At 41.6% G+C, this 17,387-nt stretch overlaps 1 protein-coding gene across 5 annotated transcripts in view; it reads left to right on the top strand.

The window, feature by feature from the left end:
* The window catches only part of LOC109874017 (potassium channel subfamily T member 1-like), an 80,348-nt gene that overhangs the window by 55,340 nt on the left and 7,621 nt on the right, over positions 1-17,387 (top strand). For all 5 annotated transcript variants that reach the window (XM_031806618.1, XM_031806624.1, XM_031806611.1 and 2 more), the window contains 10 exons: positions 560-665; positions 1,034-1,206; positions 8,679-8,750; positions 9,051-9,185; positions 10,108-10,219; positions 10,486-10,587; positions 11,073-11,156; positions 13,896-14,024; positions 15,988-16,294; positions 17,074-17,136. In XM_031806618.1, coding sequence (XP_031662478.1) covers positions 560-665; positions 1,034-1,206; positions 8,679-8,750; positions 9,051-9,185; positions 10,108-10,219; positions 10,486-10,587; positions 11,073-11,156; positions 13,896-14,024; positions 15,988-16,294; positions 17,074-17,136 — 1,283 coding nt within the window. The remainder of the gene's footprint in view (positions 1-559; positions 666-1,033; positions 1,207-8,678; positions 8,751-9,050; positions 9,186-10,107; positions 10,220-10,485; positions 10,588-11,072; positions 11,157-13,895; positions 14,025-15,987; positions 16,295-17,073; positions 17,137-17,387) is intronic.

Below are 17,387 nucleotides of genomic sequence, written 5' to 3'. Positions count from 1 at the left end.
TAAAGAAAAAAAAATAAGCAAACACATTTGGTGTTCACCAAAAGGCATTGTGGGAGACTCCCCAAACATATGGAAGAAGGTACTCTGGTCAGATGAGACTAAAATTGAGCTTTTTGTTATACAGTGCCCCTGCGTGGCCATGTGATAGACAAGCCTTTGGAAAAAGGATGCACTCACTCAGTCAATACTGTATGTAGCAATCCATCACTCCTCTGTGCTAGCCTTCAATAGAGCAAAGCTTTGAATATATATATACAGTACCATTCAAAAGTTTGGACACCTACAGAGGGTAGAGCGTACGGCCCAGTTTATCACTGAGGCCGAGCTCCCTGCCATCCAGGACCTCTATACTAGGCGACGTCAGAGGAAGGTACAAGCATGTTTCAAAGACTCCAGCATTAAAAGCAGTATGGATGCACCAAGATGTTTACGAGTCATGTGACGAATACAATTTGATTTGATTATTCAATCGATTGCCTTGTTGCTAAAGTTTCTGGTCTATTGCTTCTTCTCAAGCCTTTCTCTGCATGTGTGTGTTTTTGCTGTTATTTTACCTCAGCTTTGTGAAAGGATACCCTCCCAACTCCCCATACATTGGCAGCTCTCCAACCCTGTGCCATCTCCTACCTCAGAAAGCCTCATTCTGCTGCCTTCGGCTGGACAAGGTGAGTAGAGACAAGTACACGAGGAGGCCTGTTGTGCAAAAACAAACGTGGTTTTATTCTCTTGTTAAGCCACATAATCCTATTCCAAGGACAGTAAACAATTACATTGTATCCTATTGTGTTGTGCTGTGTCTAAACAATTGTATGGCTCCTCTTTGTTATGTTGACTGTATGAATAATATAATTAGTCTTTGTAGCCTTGAATAATAGAGCAGAAACATATAATTGTATATTGCCAACACAATAGTTTATGGAATAGTTTGTTTATGGAAACAAAAGTTGCCTTAAGATTTATCCAATAAAAGTGACATACATTAACAACCTTTAAACATAATTAAAAAACGTTTTTTTTTCATTTTCATATCCAGGGTTGCAGACACAACAGTTTTGAGGATGCCAAGGCCTATGGTTTTAAGAACAAGCTGATCATAGTATCCGCGGAGACGGCAGGGAACGGCCTTTATAACTTCATCGTCCCTCTACGTGCTTACTACCGCCCCAGAAAAGAGCTCAACCCAATTGTACTGCTACTAGACTACCCGTAAGAAATCACTCTGCTTCTTTATAAGGGTTTTAGCTAACACATCTTTGAAAAACTACCTGTTTATAATGTATTTATAGTGCTTTATAGGACACTCAAAGTGCAGTTTAAGACTGTAAGCATTGGTAATGACTTATGGAATCTTATAAACGCCTTTATAAATGCATAACACAGTATTCCTGCTTATATACACTGTATGTTCTTTTCATAATGCATTACATTCAGTTGGTAAACTACTTATAAATCTCGTGGGTCGAGCCTTGAATGCTGATTGGCTGAAAGCCGTGGTGTATCAGACCGTATGACAAAACATACCCTCGGGGGTTTGTGATATATGGCCAATATACCATGACTAAGGGCTGCGTCCAGGCACTCCAGCTGTGGTATATTGGCCATATGCTGTACCACACCTCCTCAGGCCTTATTGCTTAATTATAGCAGTAAAATATATTACACACCGATGGTAGCTTCAAAAGAAAGTGTTACCAAGCGAGAGAGAGGTTATTATATAGCAGTAGCCTGGGGTTAACTTTAGTGACGCAGGTTGAGAAATGATTTCTGCATTATTCATTGCTGGCAGTGCCTCTGTTGGATTAATGGAGCGCTGGGGAGCACTCAGGTGTGTGCGCGTGTGCGTGCGTGCGTGCGCGTGTAAGTGTATTATGTTTTTGCCACTAATAATTCAGTAGGGATTTCATTACAATAACTTCAAAAGACTCCAGCGAAGTTTTATTTGTGTAGATAAACAGAGAGCCATGTTGCACTGTAATAACATACCATCTATGGTAGGGCGGGACGATATGGCAAATAAATTATCATGATGTATATATTTTTCATTCAATAACGATAATTATCACGATATTAATCAAATAATGCTTAAAAGGGTCATTTCTGCTTCAGACTCAAGAATGCCTGAACAAACCAAAAGCTTTAATGTTTCTTATTGTCACGCCCTGGTCTTAGTATTTTGTGTTTTCTTTATTATTTTGGTCAGGCCAGGGTGTGACATGGGTTTATTATGTGGTGTGTTTTGTCTTGGGGTTTTTAGTAGGTATTGGGATTGTGGCTTAGTAGGGTTATCTAGTAAAGTCTATGGTTGCCTGAAGTGGTTCTCAATCAGAGGCAGGTGATTATCGTTGTCTCTGATTGGGAACCATATTTAGGCAGCCATATTCTTTGAGTGTTTTGTGGGTGATTGTTCCTGTCTCTGTGTTTGTTTCCACCAGATAGGCTGTTAGGTTTTCGTGTTACGTTTGTCGTTTTTGTATTGTTCGTTTTTTTTCATCGTCATTAAACATGTATCAAGAATACCACGCTGCATTTTGGTCCGATCCTTGCTACACCTCTTCGTCAGAGGAGGAGGAGATCGTAACACTTATTTATTGTCAGAAGTAGAACTCACAAATAACATTTTAACTTGTAAACCCTTACAAGTCATGAGCAAGAAATACGTAAATAAAATGATGCAAGTCAATATGCATTATAACTGTTAGCCTAATGGCACATCACAGTTGAAGTTGGGGTAGTTGTTGTCTTACAAGTTGCAAGAAAGACCAGTCTAGCCACTGTCTTTAATGATAATTGTCACAATTTTAATGAAATCATGTTTAAAAGGGTCATTTTTGCTTCAGACTCAAGCCTGTCTGAACAAACCGAAGGCTTTAATGTTTCTTATTTATTGTCAGCAGTAGAACTCACAACGTTAACTCCACTTTTTTAAAGCTATAAACACTAAACAAGTTATGAACAAGAAATAAAATAAAAACAAACAAATAGTGCAAGTCTATGTATTATTAATGTTAGCCTAATGGCACATCAGAGTTGGGGTTGTTGTGTTACAAGCAAGAAAGACAAGTCTGTCTACGGTCTCTGGCTTTAAAGCTGCCCTATGGTAGGTCACTATGTTGCCACCTGTGCTAAAAACACGCTCTGAGGGGGAGCTGGTCGCAGGAATGCGCAGGTAGCGCTTTGCCAGGTGGCTGACTTTGGGAATGCTTTTTTGGGTAGATCTTCCACCAGTCCAGTGGATTGGTTTCACTGTCAGCATCAGGAGACTGGAAGGTAACAGCTGAATTCCTTTTCTATCAGCTGGATTTCAGTAAGACCTGTGGTGGTGGAGCATGGCTTTTTGTAAAAACTGCCCAGTGACTTTCTCTTTTTAGCTGTCAGTTGTGGTGAAGCAGCAGCAATGTCTCCCTGTGCTGGGCTTGTGTTTTCAAGTCCCTCATTGACCATCTCTGAGACAGCTCTTGCTTTTATGTGGTCCACCTTCTCTTTGATGTAATGTGTTTTAAACCGAGGGTCGACCAACTAGGATAAGTCCAGGAGGTCATCATATTTCTCATTCAGATGGTTTGGGTGAGCTCTGTTTCACCATCATCAGGTTTCATGACCGCTGTATTGAACAGGTGTAGTACTGGCTTCAGATAAGACTCACCAGACAGAGCATCTGTGAATTCTGGGAGTGGGGTCAATGCCTGGTTGATGGACTCAAGAACATCTATATCTGTATAGGTGGGAGCTAAGTGCCAGTTCTTCCTGTCACTGGACAAGACCTGTGAAATGGCTTTCTTCTGCTCCAGTACTCTTCTTTTGTAGAGTAATCCCCACCTGGTAGGTGACTCTGTCACCAACTTGTCTCTCTGCTTTCTCCACGAGTAGGAAAAGGCACCTACCACTTTCTTGCATACTCCAATTGCTCGATCCACCCGTTTATCTTTACCCACTCTAAGAGAAATCAAGAGATTTGAATAAAATGTTCAATCACAATAATCCCTTTAGTTATGTACAAATTTAATATTTAACTTAATCAGTTAATGAAAAAAATTCGCATTTAGTTTCGTCTAACCAATCACTTCAATATACACAATTGACAAGGTTACGTACCAATGGCCAAGTGCAGACAATGTCCAAAGCATTGCAGTTGGGTCCATTTGTTGATTTGAGCTGCCTTCACCACGTTCGCACCACTATCTGTCCCCAGGAGGCGAGAGCGTCAATGAGCCCCTCTGCTATAGCTTCACCCGTGTGGTAGTCGAAAGTATGCAAAGTAGGCATTTATTTAGAAGATTCCAGTCTTTGTCAATATCGTGGGTAGTGAGGCTAATATAAGGCTCTGATGTGTGACTAGACCACAGATTGGTAGTAGTAGCAAAATCTGTCTTGAGCTGTTCCTCAACTGTTTCCCTACACTAGGCGTAGAGTTTAGGCAGTGCGGTGTGAGAAATGTTTGCGGCCAGGGAGCACGTACCTGGGGTCAATTAAATTGATAATTCTCTTGAAACCTTGCTTTTCGATTGTGCTAATTGGTAGCGTGCATAATAGCATTTGTGATTTCTGTGTCTTTTCAATGTTTGCTCGCTAGGGCATAAACGCTATCAGTGTTTACTGCTTCGGGCAAACATCCCTAAATTGGCTGGTGCTTGAGGGGCGTTTATCAATACCGTGGCGCAAACTCAACTTTCTGCATGTTCCAAAGAGTGATTTTGATTCAGATGGTGAAAAAGATTTGTCGTATTACCAGACTTGGTAGCCACCTGTCTATGGCACAATTTGCACTGAACATTGCTCTGCTCTTTGCCAGACTTCAAAAAGCCAAACCACTTCCAAATAACTTAAACAGTTTCATTTCTTTGTTGGAAGCTGCTCCTTCTCCATGGCTATCACTGCCACTGTTTTCACCTACATCACTCATTTTTCATGGGTAATAGTGGCTACTCCATCACTCGAGGTGCTAAGTAGTTTTTAGTGAGGGCATACCTCTCCACGTGCATATTGTCACTTCTCCACACGTTCCTGCTGCGTCAGAGGTCAAATGGACTGTTGCACCTAATTATTCTATATTGACATTTTCTAAAGTGATTCTAAACGTTTTTATATCGTTATTGAGGGAAGTAATTACCTCGATAATAATTTATTTATCGCCCAGGCCTAGTCTATGGTAATATCAATCAATCAAATTGATTTATAAAGCCCTTTTGACATCAGTCGATGTCACAAAGTGCTATACAGAAACCCAGCCTAAAACCCCAAACAGCAAGCAATGCAGAAGTAGAAGCACGGTGGCTAGGAAAAACTCCCTAGAAAGGTAGGGACCTAGAGAGGAACCCGGCTCTGAGGGGTGGCCAGTCCTCTTTTGTCTTTGCCGGGTAGAGATTATAACAGTACATGGCCAAGATGTTCAAACATTCATAGATGACCAGCAGGGTCAAATAAGACCATTCCATAAAATTGGAGCTCTATAGGAGAAAGCCCTGCCTCCAGCTGTTTGCTTAGAAATTCTAGGGACAATAAGGAGACCTGCGTCTTGTGACCGTTGTCATGACGTGGCCCTTTCTGGGTATAGATCGTGGCTTCCCACTCTCTCCTATACCCAGGTTCTGTTATCTCAGGTCGTAAATTCCTGGCCATGCAGTATGGAGAGAGAGAGTTTCACAGTAGAACAAAGGAACTCCTGCCAAATTATACTACATTCCAGAATTTAACAATATCCATATTTTGGAGAATGTGTAAACGGTCGGTGGAGAAGCCAGCTACGACCCGGTCTGTTTTGTTTCATGTTTGTGACCTCATGAAAGACAATACAGCCACATTACCCTAACTCTGTTTATACCGGTTCCTCAGTTATGAGGCTTGCATCTAATTATTGTATAAAATGAATAAGTAAAGATGAACTATTTGTGAAATGATGTGATGTTAAACCTTTAATGTGAGATAATTGTATTCCCTTTAAAGTTTAACTAAGTCATTGGCCCGCCCCCGTGAACACAGACATGATCAGGCGTCATGGAACCGCCTTTCTACTGTTACGAATAAAAGCCCCTCCTAAGAAAATTATCTTAAGACTAAGCAAACCCACAGCGTGAGCTGTGATTGTGAATAGTTTAGACCACGCATACCTCTGTGTAAGCTAAGGTGGCACAGGTTTGAGTATCAAGACTGAGCAAACCCACAGCGTGAGCTGTGATTGCGAATAGTTATTGAATTCCTAACCATACCATTGGCTACATGACTGGAAATGGTTAAACTCTGAGACTATCGATCCCTACAGAATAAGAGCAAATCTTAGATACTAATTACTAGTCTGCAGCTAGAAATGATGTAAACCTGGGACGAGAATACAGACAACTGCCGAAACCTCTATTCTAGGAGAACATTTCTGAATGGTACTCTGAAGTAACCATTCTAACCACGAAAGACTTTGATCTTCAAGGTAACAGAAAGAGAGCAAGCGAAACTCTGATGGACTGGATTCCAACAGAGAAGATCACAACGACACATGGGCATAGATATATATTGATTGCAATTAATCCCGAATGAGTGTGCAAAGTGTGCACATCTTTCATGTGCAAAGAATTAGCATTTCAATTAATATAATTATCAACTGTGTGTAGTGATCCCTTTTGTCTTTCCCGCTTCTTTCTCAGTCCACACCCACTTCCCTTTGTCCACCAAGCCGTCATATCGGCTTAGACCACTAGGGAATCTTCCCTATCATTTGTTAGTAACCAATATCTACTGTTTGTTTGTTTATGCATTTCTCTGATTATTAGTTAGTAAATAAATGATTAAGCCAATTGGTGTATGGATGATTTATAGTAAAGGTTCATGCAGATAATCAACCATTTACGACGTTCAGATAAGACTGACGTGAGGTAAATAATAATTCATTAATAGAAGACTAATTGATCAGATATTAAAATATCTGAAGAATTATATTCGGAAAATTATAACTTTATAATCTGAAGATTTTCGGTGGTGCCCCGACTTCCTAGTTAATTAAATTGACATGATTAGTTTAATCACGTAATAATAATTACAGAGAATTGATTTGATAAAATAAGTCTTCACCTATTAATGACTCCAAAGACACGACACCGTAGCGTACGTGTAGGTATGTACGGCAGGACCAAATCATAACGATAGGTAGGAGTCTTAAGCAGAGAGACTAACACTGTCTGTTTATCTAGCCAAGTGCCACTTAATTAAAAGCTGCCTACTGTATGAGGGGTTATCATGGCAACAGTCTAATTGGCCATATTGCATATATCATGAGTAATTATGAGGAAGCAGTATTTTGTAATCCAGTGAGCAAACAGTTAACATAATACATGTTTGTTCCATACGCATTTTAGGGCATTATGTAATTCAATGCACAGCCAAAGGCAAATTGATTTGCTATGATGATTCGCTTTAGTTTCTAATTGTCTAAATTCCCACTTGTATGTTCAGGTAACTGCCAAAATAAAGGAAATGCGTAAATGAGGGATACATGTAGAGTAAATGAGGGATATAACATATATTGAAAGCAGATACTTCCACACAGGTGTGGTTCCTGAGGTAAGCAATTAACATCACACTTACATGGAACCCAAACCGGCTGCGCATTTGCGTAATCGTGCATACATTTATTTAGTCCCCCCTTACCAAGCGCGATCATGGCACGCAAAATATCAAAACAAACTCTGAACCAATTACATTCATTTGGGGACAGGTCGAAAATAATTAAACGTATGGCAATTTAGCTAGCTTGCACTTGCTAGCTAATTTGTCCTATTTAGCTAGCTTGCTGTTGCTAGCTAATTTGTCCTGGGTTATAAACATTAAGTTGATATTTTACCTGAAATACACAAGGTCCTCTACTCTGACAATTAATCCACACAAACGGTCAACCGAATCGTTTCTAGTCATCTCTCCTCCTTCCAGGATTTTTCATCTTTGAACTTATATGGTGATTAGCATCTAAACTTTCATAGTGTTACTACACCGACCGGCAACACAGTTCGTCTTTCAATCACCCACGTGGGTATAACCATAGAAAGGACTTATATTTTTTGCCCTTGGTAATGCAGATGTGCACGAGCAGTGTGGGTGCAATAATTGAATAACAACACATTTATTTTGCAACGCTCGCACTCACGAGCGGTGTAGTCAGGGTATTGGTGTCATGTATAAAACTGCCCAGTTGCTCAATCTTTTTGGTACCATGGCTAGAGGAAGGGATCTCAGTGACTTTTAAAAAGGGGTTTCAATGGAGCATAGGGGGTTTAAAAGGGTGTGTGTGTGTGTGTGTGTGTGTGTGTGTGTGTGTGTGTGTGTGTGTGTGTGTGTGTGTGTGTGTGTGTGTGTGTGTGTGTGTGTGTCAGTCACCAGATCTTAACCCAATGAAACACTTATAGGAGATTCTGGAGTGGTGCCTGAGACAGTGTTTTCCACAACCATTAGCAAAAATCCAAATTATGGAGTTTCTTGTGAAAGAACTGTGTTGCATCCCTCCAATAGAGTTCCAGACACTTGTATAATTTATGGCAAGTCTATTTGAAGCTGTTCTGGTGGCTCGTGGTGGCCCAATGCCCTATTAAGACACTTTATGTTGTTGTTTCCTTTCCTTTATTTTTGGCAGTTACCTGTATTTAATCTGTGTGTGGTTGCAGTTGTCCTGTCCCTATTGATATGTGTTTTCCTGTTTGCAGGCCTGACAACCACTTCCTAGAAGCCATCTGCTGTTTCCCAATGGTCTACTTCATGGGCGGCACCATAGATAAGTAGGTGTTCATTACTCAATCATTATAAACATAATGCCCTTCCTCGCAGAATTACAATTACTCTTCTCTATTCAAATGACGTCACGCATGGACAGGCAACAATAAAGCACATATCATTCCATGACGTACCATTTTATTACATCCCAGGGATTTACAATTATCAAGTGAAATCAATTACTCGTGCCTCTTTTATAGGCTGCTAAATTTCAAAGTCATGAATATCATAATATGGTGTGTTGGGTTCTCTTTGTGGCAGATTTTCATTATGGGTTCTTTTGTGTTTTGCTCTCTCTGTGGCAGCCTGGACAATCTGCTACAGTGTGGCATCATCTATGCTGATAACCTGGTGGTGGTGGACAAGGAGAGCACCATGAGTGCTGAGGAGGACTATATGGCAGATGCCAAGACTATCGTCAACGTACAGACAATGTTCAGGTATGGTATGGGAGGCATTCTCCCATGTTAAATTATCGACTGCACACAGAGTTTTAGCTCTCCATTTTAAGTAAACTATTGTGTGGACTACTTGTAGTCTAGTAAAGCATTATTATGAACAACAATTGTATTATCCAAGAGGGACATTTGTTTTGCAAACATGGAACAGACAGAAAAACTATTCCTAGAATCTAGAAGGTTGCAAGTTCAAATCCCCGAGCTGACAAGGTAAAAATCTGTTGTTCTGCCCCTGAACAGGCAGTTAACCCACTCTTCCTAGGCCATCATTGAAAATAAGAATTTGTTCTTAACTGACTTGCCTAGTTAAATAAAGGTTAAATGATACAAACCTCCCAAAAATGCATTTTATTTTGAGGTTGTAAGGCAACAAAAATGCCAAGGGGCGTAAATACTTTTGCAACCCACTGTAGTTGCTTTTCCCTGAAAAGTCTCTACAGTTATTAAAACCCTGGGTGAAACTATATTAAACAGCATCTATCAGGGTAGAAAACCTCTGCAAGGTTTTCTTCTTCAACATCCTAAAATGTAAACTATGCATCACTGCCAGCTTGGTCCTACCAATGAGCCCAAAGCATTTAATCTCTGTCCCCTCTCTCTCTCTCTCTTTCCCTCTTGCTCCCCCCTCTTCCCTCTCTCTCGCTCTCTATTTCTCTCACTCCATCCCCTCCTTCTCGCCCTCCCTCCCTCATCCTCTCTTCCCTCCATCCCCTCTTCCCACCCACTCCCTACCACTCTCTCTCCCTTCCTCCCTCATCCCTCTCTCTCTCCCTCATCCTCTCTTCCCTCCATCCCCTCTTCCCACCCACTCCTTACCACTCTCTCTCCCTTCCTCCCTCATCCCTCTCCCCCCCCTCTCCTCCACCACTATCTCTTTCTCTTTCTCTCTCTCCATTTTGTCCAGGCTGTTCCCCAGTCTCAGTATCATCACCGAGCTGACCCACCCCTCCAACATGAGGTTTATGCAGTTCAGGGCTAAGGATTGCTACTCCCTGGCTCTCTCCAAGCTAGAGAAGGTGAGCAGAGCAGTTCAGGGGCATGTCACTCCTCCATCTTTAGATCTCAGGCTTCAGCGGGTGTCGTCTGGGAGGTGCACTCTTATACAGACTCAGACATTAATATATAGAGCCCTGGGGCTGGGTTAGCAAGCCAGCTGGTGACATTTCACGTGCACTCTCTTTCTCTCTCCTAACTCTTTCCCCTCCCTCTTCTCCTCACCCCCACTCTCCATCTGCTCCCTCCCCCCGCACTCTCTCCCTCCCCTTCCCTCTCGCCCCTACAGATAGAGCGCGATAAGGGTTCCAACTTGGCTTTCATGTTCCGCCTGCCGTTCGCTGCAGGCAGAGTGTTCAGTATCAGTATGCTGGATACGCTGCTCTACCAGGTGGGTTACCAGATGTAATCGAAATAATAGTACCCTATTCCCTATATACTGCACTACTTTTGACCAGGGTCCCATTTGAGACGTAGCTAGGAAGCCTCACCTTATCTCAGCCAGCAGAGTGGACTGTTTGATCACTGAGTCACTCCCTTAGGCTATGATCATCTTAACTTCTCTAAATCCTAACCCTTAACTATTAGGTGGAGAACCGCAGAACTGATATTAGATCCGTGTCTCGAGGGAATACTCTGTTCACAGGGGTGTGTGGAGCTTATCAGCGTATGATGTAATCTTACTCCAGTCCTTACTGAGAAAATCATCTGATATTGCACTGTCTTTGAAGGGAGAGCTAAAGTATTTTTGGGCGCAATGATCATTCAGTAGTTTCTCACCTCTCCTCAATAGTGTTTTCTTTGGAACTAGACATGAGTGTGTTTTCAGCCTCTGGTTCCTCCTGTTTGTTTATACATTCTCTTGCTTTTTTACAGTCATTTGTAAAGGACTATATGATTCCCATAGCAAGACTTTTACTAGGCCTGGATACCACACCAGGGTCTGGTTACCTATGTGCAGTAAGTATGGATATCTGTGTCGTGGAAATGATTACACAGGGACACTCCAAGTCAATCTTAAATGAATCATTCTTTATTATCAGCATGCCGGAGAGGTTCCAACCAACTCAATGCACCATGTACAGTCCCGTTAGTTCTCTTATATACTTACACAGAAAGTAATATTTGTATGATTTAGCATATTCATTATTCCTAATTAATTCAGCATTAATGTTTGCTTCATTCATGTGACCGACCAATACTGGTTCATGAATGTGGGAGACCAATACCTCACAATACTTATTCTCTCCAAGCTGAGACCTTGAAAGTGAGATATCGTTCTTCAAACAAGGGTCTGGGTGTACTGCCAAATTGCAGATACTCCAGTGAGGATTTATCCCAGGCACGTTCAATCAGTCACTTGCATGAACACAGAAGTTGGTTATTGGAAAAGCACAAACATAAACATTTCCAGCACACCTGTTTTGGGTGTGTGTGTGTGTTTCAAATGAAATCCAAGTTGATTTGTCACATGCACAGGTGTAAACTATACCAGGAAATGCTTACTTACAAGCTCTTCCTCAGCAATGCAGAGTTCAATATCAAATGTATGAAATAGAGTCAAGAATAGGATCTTTAAAAAAAGCAACAACAGGTCAGTTGCAGTCGGAAGTTTACATACACCTTAGCCAAATACATTTAAACTCAGTTTTGCACAATTCCTGACATTTAATCCTTGTAAAAACTCCTTGCCTTAGGTCAGTTAGGATCACCAATTTATTTTAAGAATGTGAAATGTCAGAATAATAGTAGAGTTATTTATTTCAGCTTTTATTTCTTTCATCACATTCCCAGTGGGTCAGAAGTTTACATACACTCAATTAGTATTTGGTAGCATTGCCTTTAAATTGTTTAACATTGGTCAAATGTTTTGGGTAGCCTTCTACAAGCTTCACACAATAAGTTGGGTGAATTTTGGCCCATTCCGCCTGACAGAGCTGGTGTAACTAAGTCAGGTTTGTAGGCCTCCTTGCTCGCACATGCTTTTTCAGTTCTGCCCACACATTTTCTATAGGATTGAGGTCAGCGCTTTGTGATGGCCACTCCAATACCTTGACTTTGTTGTCCTTAAGCCATTTTGCCCCTGCTTTGGAAGTATGCTTGGGGTCATTGTCCATTTGGAAGACCCATTTGCGACCAAGCTCTAACTTCCTGACTGATGTCTTGAGATGTTGCTTCAATATATCCACATAATTTTCCTACCTCATGATGCCATCTATTTTGTGAAGTGCACCAGTCCCTCCTGCAGCAAAGCCCCCCAACATCATGATGCTGCCACCCCCATGCTTCACGGTTGGGATGGTGTTCTTTGACTTGCAAGCCTCCCCCTTTTTCCTCCAAACATAAGGATGGTCATTATGGCCAAACAGTTCTATTTTTGTTTCATCAGGCCAGAGAACATTTCTCCAAAAAGTACGATCTTTGTCCCCATGTCCAGTTGCAAACCGTAGTCTGGCTTTTTTATGGAGATTTTGGAGCAGTGGCTTCTTCCTTGCTGAGCGGCCTTTCAGGTTATGTCGATATAGGACATGTTTTACTGTGGGATATAGATACTTTTGGACCGGTTTCATCCAGCATCTTCACAGGGTCCTTTGCTGCTGTTCTGGGATTGATTTGCACTTTTCGCACCAAAGTACATTCATCTCTAGGAGACAGAACGCATCTCCTTCCTGAGCGGAATGACAGCTGCGTGGTCCCATGGTGTTTATACTTGCATACTATTATTTGTACCGATGAACGTGATACCTTCAGGCGTTTGGAAATTGCTCCCAAGGATGAACCAGACTTGTGGAGGTCTACAATTGTTTGTCTGAGTTCTTGGCTGATTTATTTATATTTTCTCATGATGTCAAGCAAAGAGGCACTGAGTTTGAAGGTAGGCCTTGAAATACATCCACAGGTACACCTCCAATTGACCCAAATGATGTCATTAGCCTATCAGAAGCTTCTAAAGCCATGACATAATCTTCTGGAATTTTCCAAGCCTTTTAAAGGCACAGTCAACTTAGTGTATGTAAACTTCTGACCCCCTGGAATTGTGATACAGTATATTATAAGTGAAATAATCTGTCGGTAAACAATTGTTGGAAAAATTACTTGTGTCATGCACAATGTAGATGTCCTAACCGACTTGCTAAAACTATAGTTTGTTAACAAGAAATGTGTGGAATGGTTGAAAAATGAGTTTTAATGACTCCAACCTAATTGTATGTAAACTTCTGACTTCAACTGTATATACAAGGTTAGTTCAGTACCATATCAATGTGCAGGGATATGGTGGAGGCTGAGGTAACATGTACAGTTGAAGTTGGAAGTTTACGTACACTTAGGTTGGAGTCACTAAGACTTGTTTTTCAACAAGGTCAAGGAAAGGTTGGAAATGTTGGTGAAGACGCTTGCCACCTGATCTGCGCATGCTCTGAGGATTTGCCCTGGTATTCCATCAGGTCCTGCAGCCTTACCAGTTTTAAGCAAGATACAGAACAGCGGGAGCCCTCATGCAAGACTTGATGTTTACCTCGAAGCGAGCATAGAAGGCATTGAGTTCGTCTGGGAGGGAGACATCATAGGTCAACGCACAACTGGGTCTTCCTTTTTGTGTGTGTGTGTGTGTGTGTGTGTGCGTGCGTGCGTGCGTGCGTGCGTGCGTGTGTGCGTGATTTGACGTGTATACTGAATGTGCTCCGTCCTCCTTCCCAGATGAAGGTGACAGAGGAGGACCTGTGGATCAGGACGTATGGCAGGTTATTCCAAAAACTGTGTTCTTCCAGTGCAGAGATTCCAATAGGCATCTACCGTACAGAGTCACACATGTTCTCCTCCTCAGAGGTAAGACAAGATAGAGACAGTCCCTGTTCAAATACTCTAGAGAGACATCCTTCCTTTCTTTCCTTCCTTCCTTCCTTTCTTCCCCTATTTATTTTTTCTCTTAATTTCTTCCTTGAGGTAAATGAGAGCAATAGGGGTAGTGATCTTGCTTTCGCTGGTCAAATCACTGAATGATAAATGACTAGCTCAAGGAAAGAAGGATGGAAAGAAAGAAGGATGCATTCTAAAAAATTATAATTTGAACAAAGCCACCTCTGAGTCATCAGTAGATTTCTGAGTGTACAAAACAATAGGAACAACTTCCTAATATTGTGTTGCACCCCATTTTGCCCTCAGAACAGCCTCAGTTCGTCGGGGCATGGACTCTACAAGGTGTCGAAAGCGTTCCACAGGGATGCTGTTCCATATTGATTCCAAGTTAGCTGGTAGTGGATCTCTACTCCGAATAGATTGTTCCATCTCATCCCACAGATGCTCATGTGGATTGAGATCTGGTGACTGGGCAGGCCCCTGTAGTAAGCTGAATTCACTGTCATGTTCGTGGAACCATTCCTGGAAAATTCTAGCCTTGTGGCACGGGGCATTATCCTGCTGAAAAAAAATCTATTTGCAGATGGGTACAGTGCTGCTATGAAGGGATGCAACTTATTGGCAATGATGTTCAGATCTCATGTGGAATTCAAATGTTGCGGCACTTCTTTCAAGAGGACCATTGTGTGCCATGAAAATTCTCCCCACACCAACACCACCAGCCTGCAATGTTGACACACTGCATGATGGGTGCATGTACTCATGTGGTTTTCTCCATACCCTAGTCCTCCCATCAGTGTGAAACAGCAGGAACCGGGATTCATCAGACCAGGCATGTTTTTCCAATTCTCCAGTGTCCAGTGTTTTCGTTCCTTAGCCCAGTGCAACCGCAATTTCTTGTTTTTTTGCTGAAAGAAGTGGAACTCTGTAAGGTCGTCGACTGCCATACCCCATTCATTTCAAGGTACTATGAGTAGTGCATTCTTTTATGGGTCTTTGGGCACCAATGTTGTACTGGACCATCAGTTGACTAACTGTATGTTGCTCTGCACAATTTGTCTCAGCCTTCTTTGTCCTCTTTTATCAATTACCTGTTTTCGACTACTGGCCTGCCGTTGCCTGGATGTCCTTTGGGTGGTGGGCCATTCTTGATACACACGGCAAACTGTTGAGTGTGAAAAACCCAGCAGCATTGCCATTCCTGACACACTCAAACCGGTGTGCCTGGCACCTACTACCATACCCCGTTCAAAGGCACTTAAATCTTTGGTCCTGCCCATTCTCCCTCTGAATGGCACACATATACAATCCATCTCAATTGTTTCAAGGCTTAAAAATCCTGTCTCCTCCCCTTCATCTACATTGACTGTAGTGGATTTAACAGGTGACCTCAATAAAGGATCATGGCTTTCACCTGGATTCACCTTGACAGTCTATGTCATGGAAAGTACACTCAGTGTATTTGTGCTATAATTGTGCTGCTAATCATTGTAAGTATGCTTTATATGCGTCATTGAACTATTTGGGGCAACCATTCACAACCAAACATTCTTGGTCAAGTACATTATATTTATTTTTGCCAATGCTACTCTGTGCAAGTTTTTTCATTTCATCCATCCTGTGTTTTTGTTTGTTGGTCTGTCAAAGTATCCTCCTTCTTAGTTACCCACAGTTAAGATGACATCCTTGTCTTGACATTTTACATAACATGACTGTCATTATCTGCTCATATTTGCAGTACAACAAAATGAAAGTATGCGTTGTGTTTTGTTTGGCACTTCAGTAATGCTGTCAGTCAAGCGCTTCTTCATAATGCATTATAAATGCGTATCTAGAGCTTCTACTACTGATGTAAAGTGTCACCAGGACATCCTATTGGATCCTCATACTGTCCACACAGTTCATTTGGTATTAACCCTTCACCCTCCCCTAGTCTCAAGTATCCATCAACGTAGAGAACACTGGTGGTGACGACCAGAGAAGCAATCGTCGCGAGTCATGGAAGGAGAAAACAGCTCAGCGGAAGTCCACCACCAGCGACCAATCAGAACATCCTTTGCTGAGGAAGAAGAGCCTCCAGTGGGCGCGGCGTCTGAGCCGTAAGAACACCAAGCCACCGAGTCGCACCGAGCGGATCTCCCAGCAGCGCCTCAACCTGTACCGGCGCTCCGAGAGACAGGAGCTGTCTGAGCTGGTCAAGAACCGCATGAAGCACCTAGGCTTGCCCACTGTCGGATACGGTGAGCGGAAAGTTACAGGACACCCTGGTAATACTGAGTGACATTATAGGGTGCTGTGTCATATTTAGTTTGGTGGTCTTATATGTGTCACCTGTAGGGTTGCAAAATTCCGGGATTCCTGGAAAACCAGGGAATTTATTAAAAGTTCCCAGAATTTTGCAACCCTAGTCAACTGTCATAGTTTGGGAATTGGTGATGTATGGAATGGCAATGACTATTCTCCATTATTCACATTATTCTACATATTATGATAATGTACCTGCATAACCTCCTTTATGAATGTGCATAAACCTTCATGTTACTTGTAGCCTATGAATGGATGGACAACTGAAGTACAATGAAGCATTTAATCTCAGACTGCATTTTGCCTCCCCTCAGACTGCATCTCCTCCCCTTTCACTTCTTTTCACTCTTTTCCACTCTCCTCAACTTCCTTCGCCTTCTTTTGCAAAAAGAATAGCTCATGCCAAAACATTATGATGACTCATTCATATAATCCCTGTCGAGGGAAAATGCTCATTATGTAATACTGCCAGAGAAGCATAAAAAAATACTGAAGAATTAAATACTTAACAAATTATTTACTGGTGATTTTAAATTGGATGATTGAGACAGAAAAACTGTAATAATAAATTATCTAATATTTATTAAATAATTCAAAAAAAAACATTTGTTTGCATGTTAGTTCATTTTTGCATCCCCTTTTGAAAACTGCAATTGCATTTTTGCTGCTTGCCTAATCTTTTCATTCTCCCCTCTTTTTATTTTCTGTCTTGTAGAGGATGTTGCTAATCTTACTGCGAGTGATGTCATGAACCGAGTAAATCTAGGATATTTACAAGGTAATCCCACATACAGTATGCAATGCAACACATTTAATTTAGTCATCACTCCCATCTCTTAAATATGTCAAGTGGTGTGAAATTATAATTTAATTCTATATGTTCAAGTATAGTGCTACTTTCCTGAAAACTATGATCATTGCTCAGAGAAGAATGTTGTTAGGGAAATTATACAGTGCCTTCAAAAAGTATTCAGACCCTTTACTCAGTCCTTTGTTGAAGCACCTTTGGCAGCAATTACAGCCTTGAGT

Source organism: Oncorhynchus kisutch, linkage group LG3 (genome assembly GCF_002021735.2).
Source record: "Oncorhynchus kisutch isolate 150728-3 linkage group LG3, Okis_V2, whole genome shotgun sequence".
Taxonomy (NCBI): domain Eukaryota; kingdom Metazoa; phylum Chordata; class Actinopteri; order Salmoniformes; family Salmonidae; genus Oncorhynchus; species Oncorhynchus kisutch.
The sequence above is the reverse complement of the archived record's forward strand: the minus strand, read 5'-3'. Positions and strand labels throughout refer to the sequence as shown.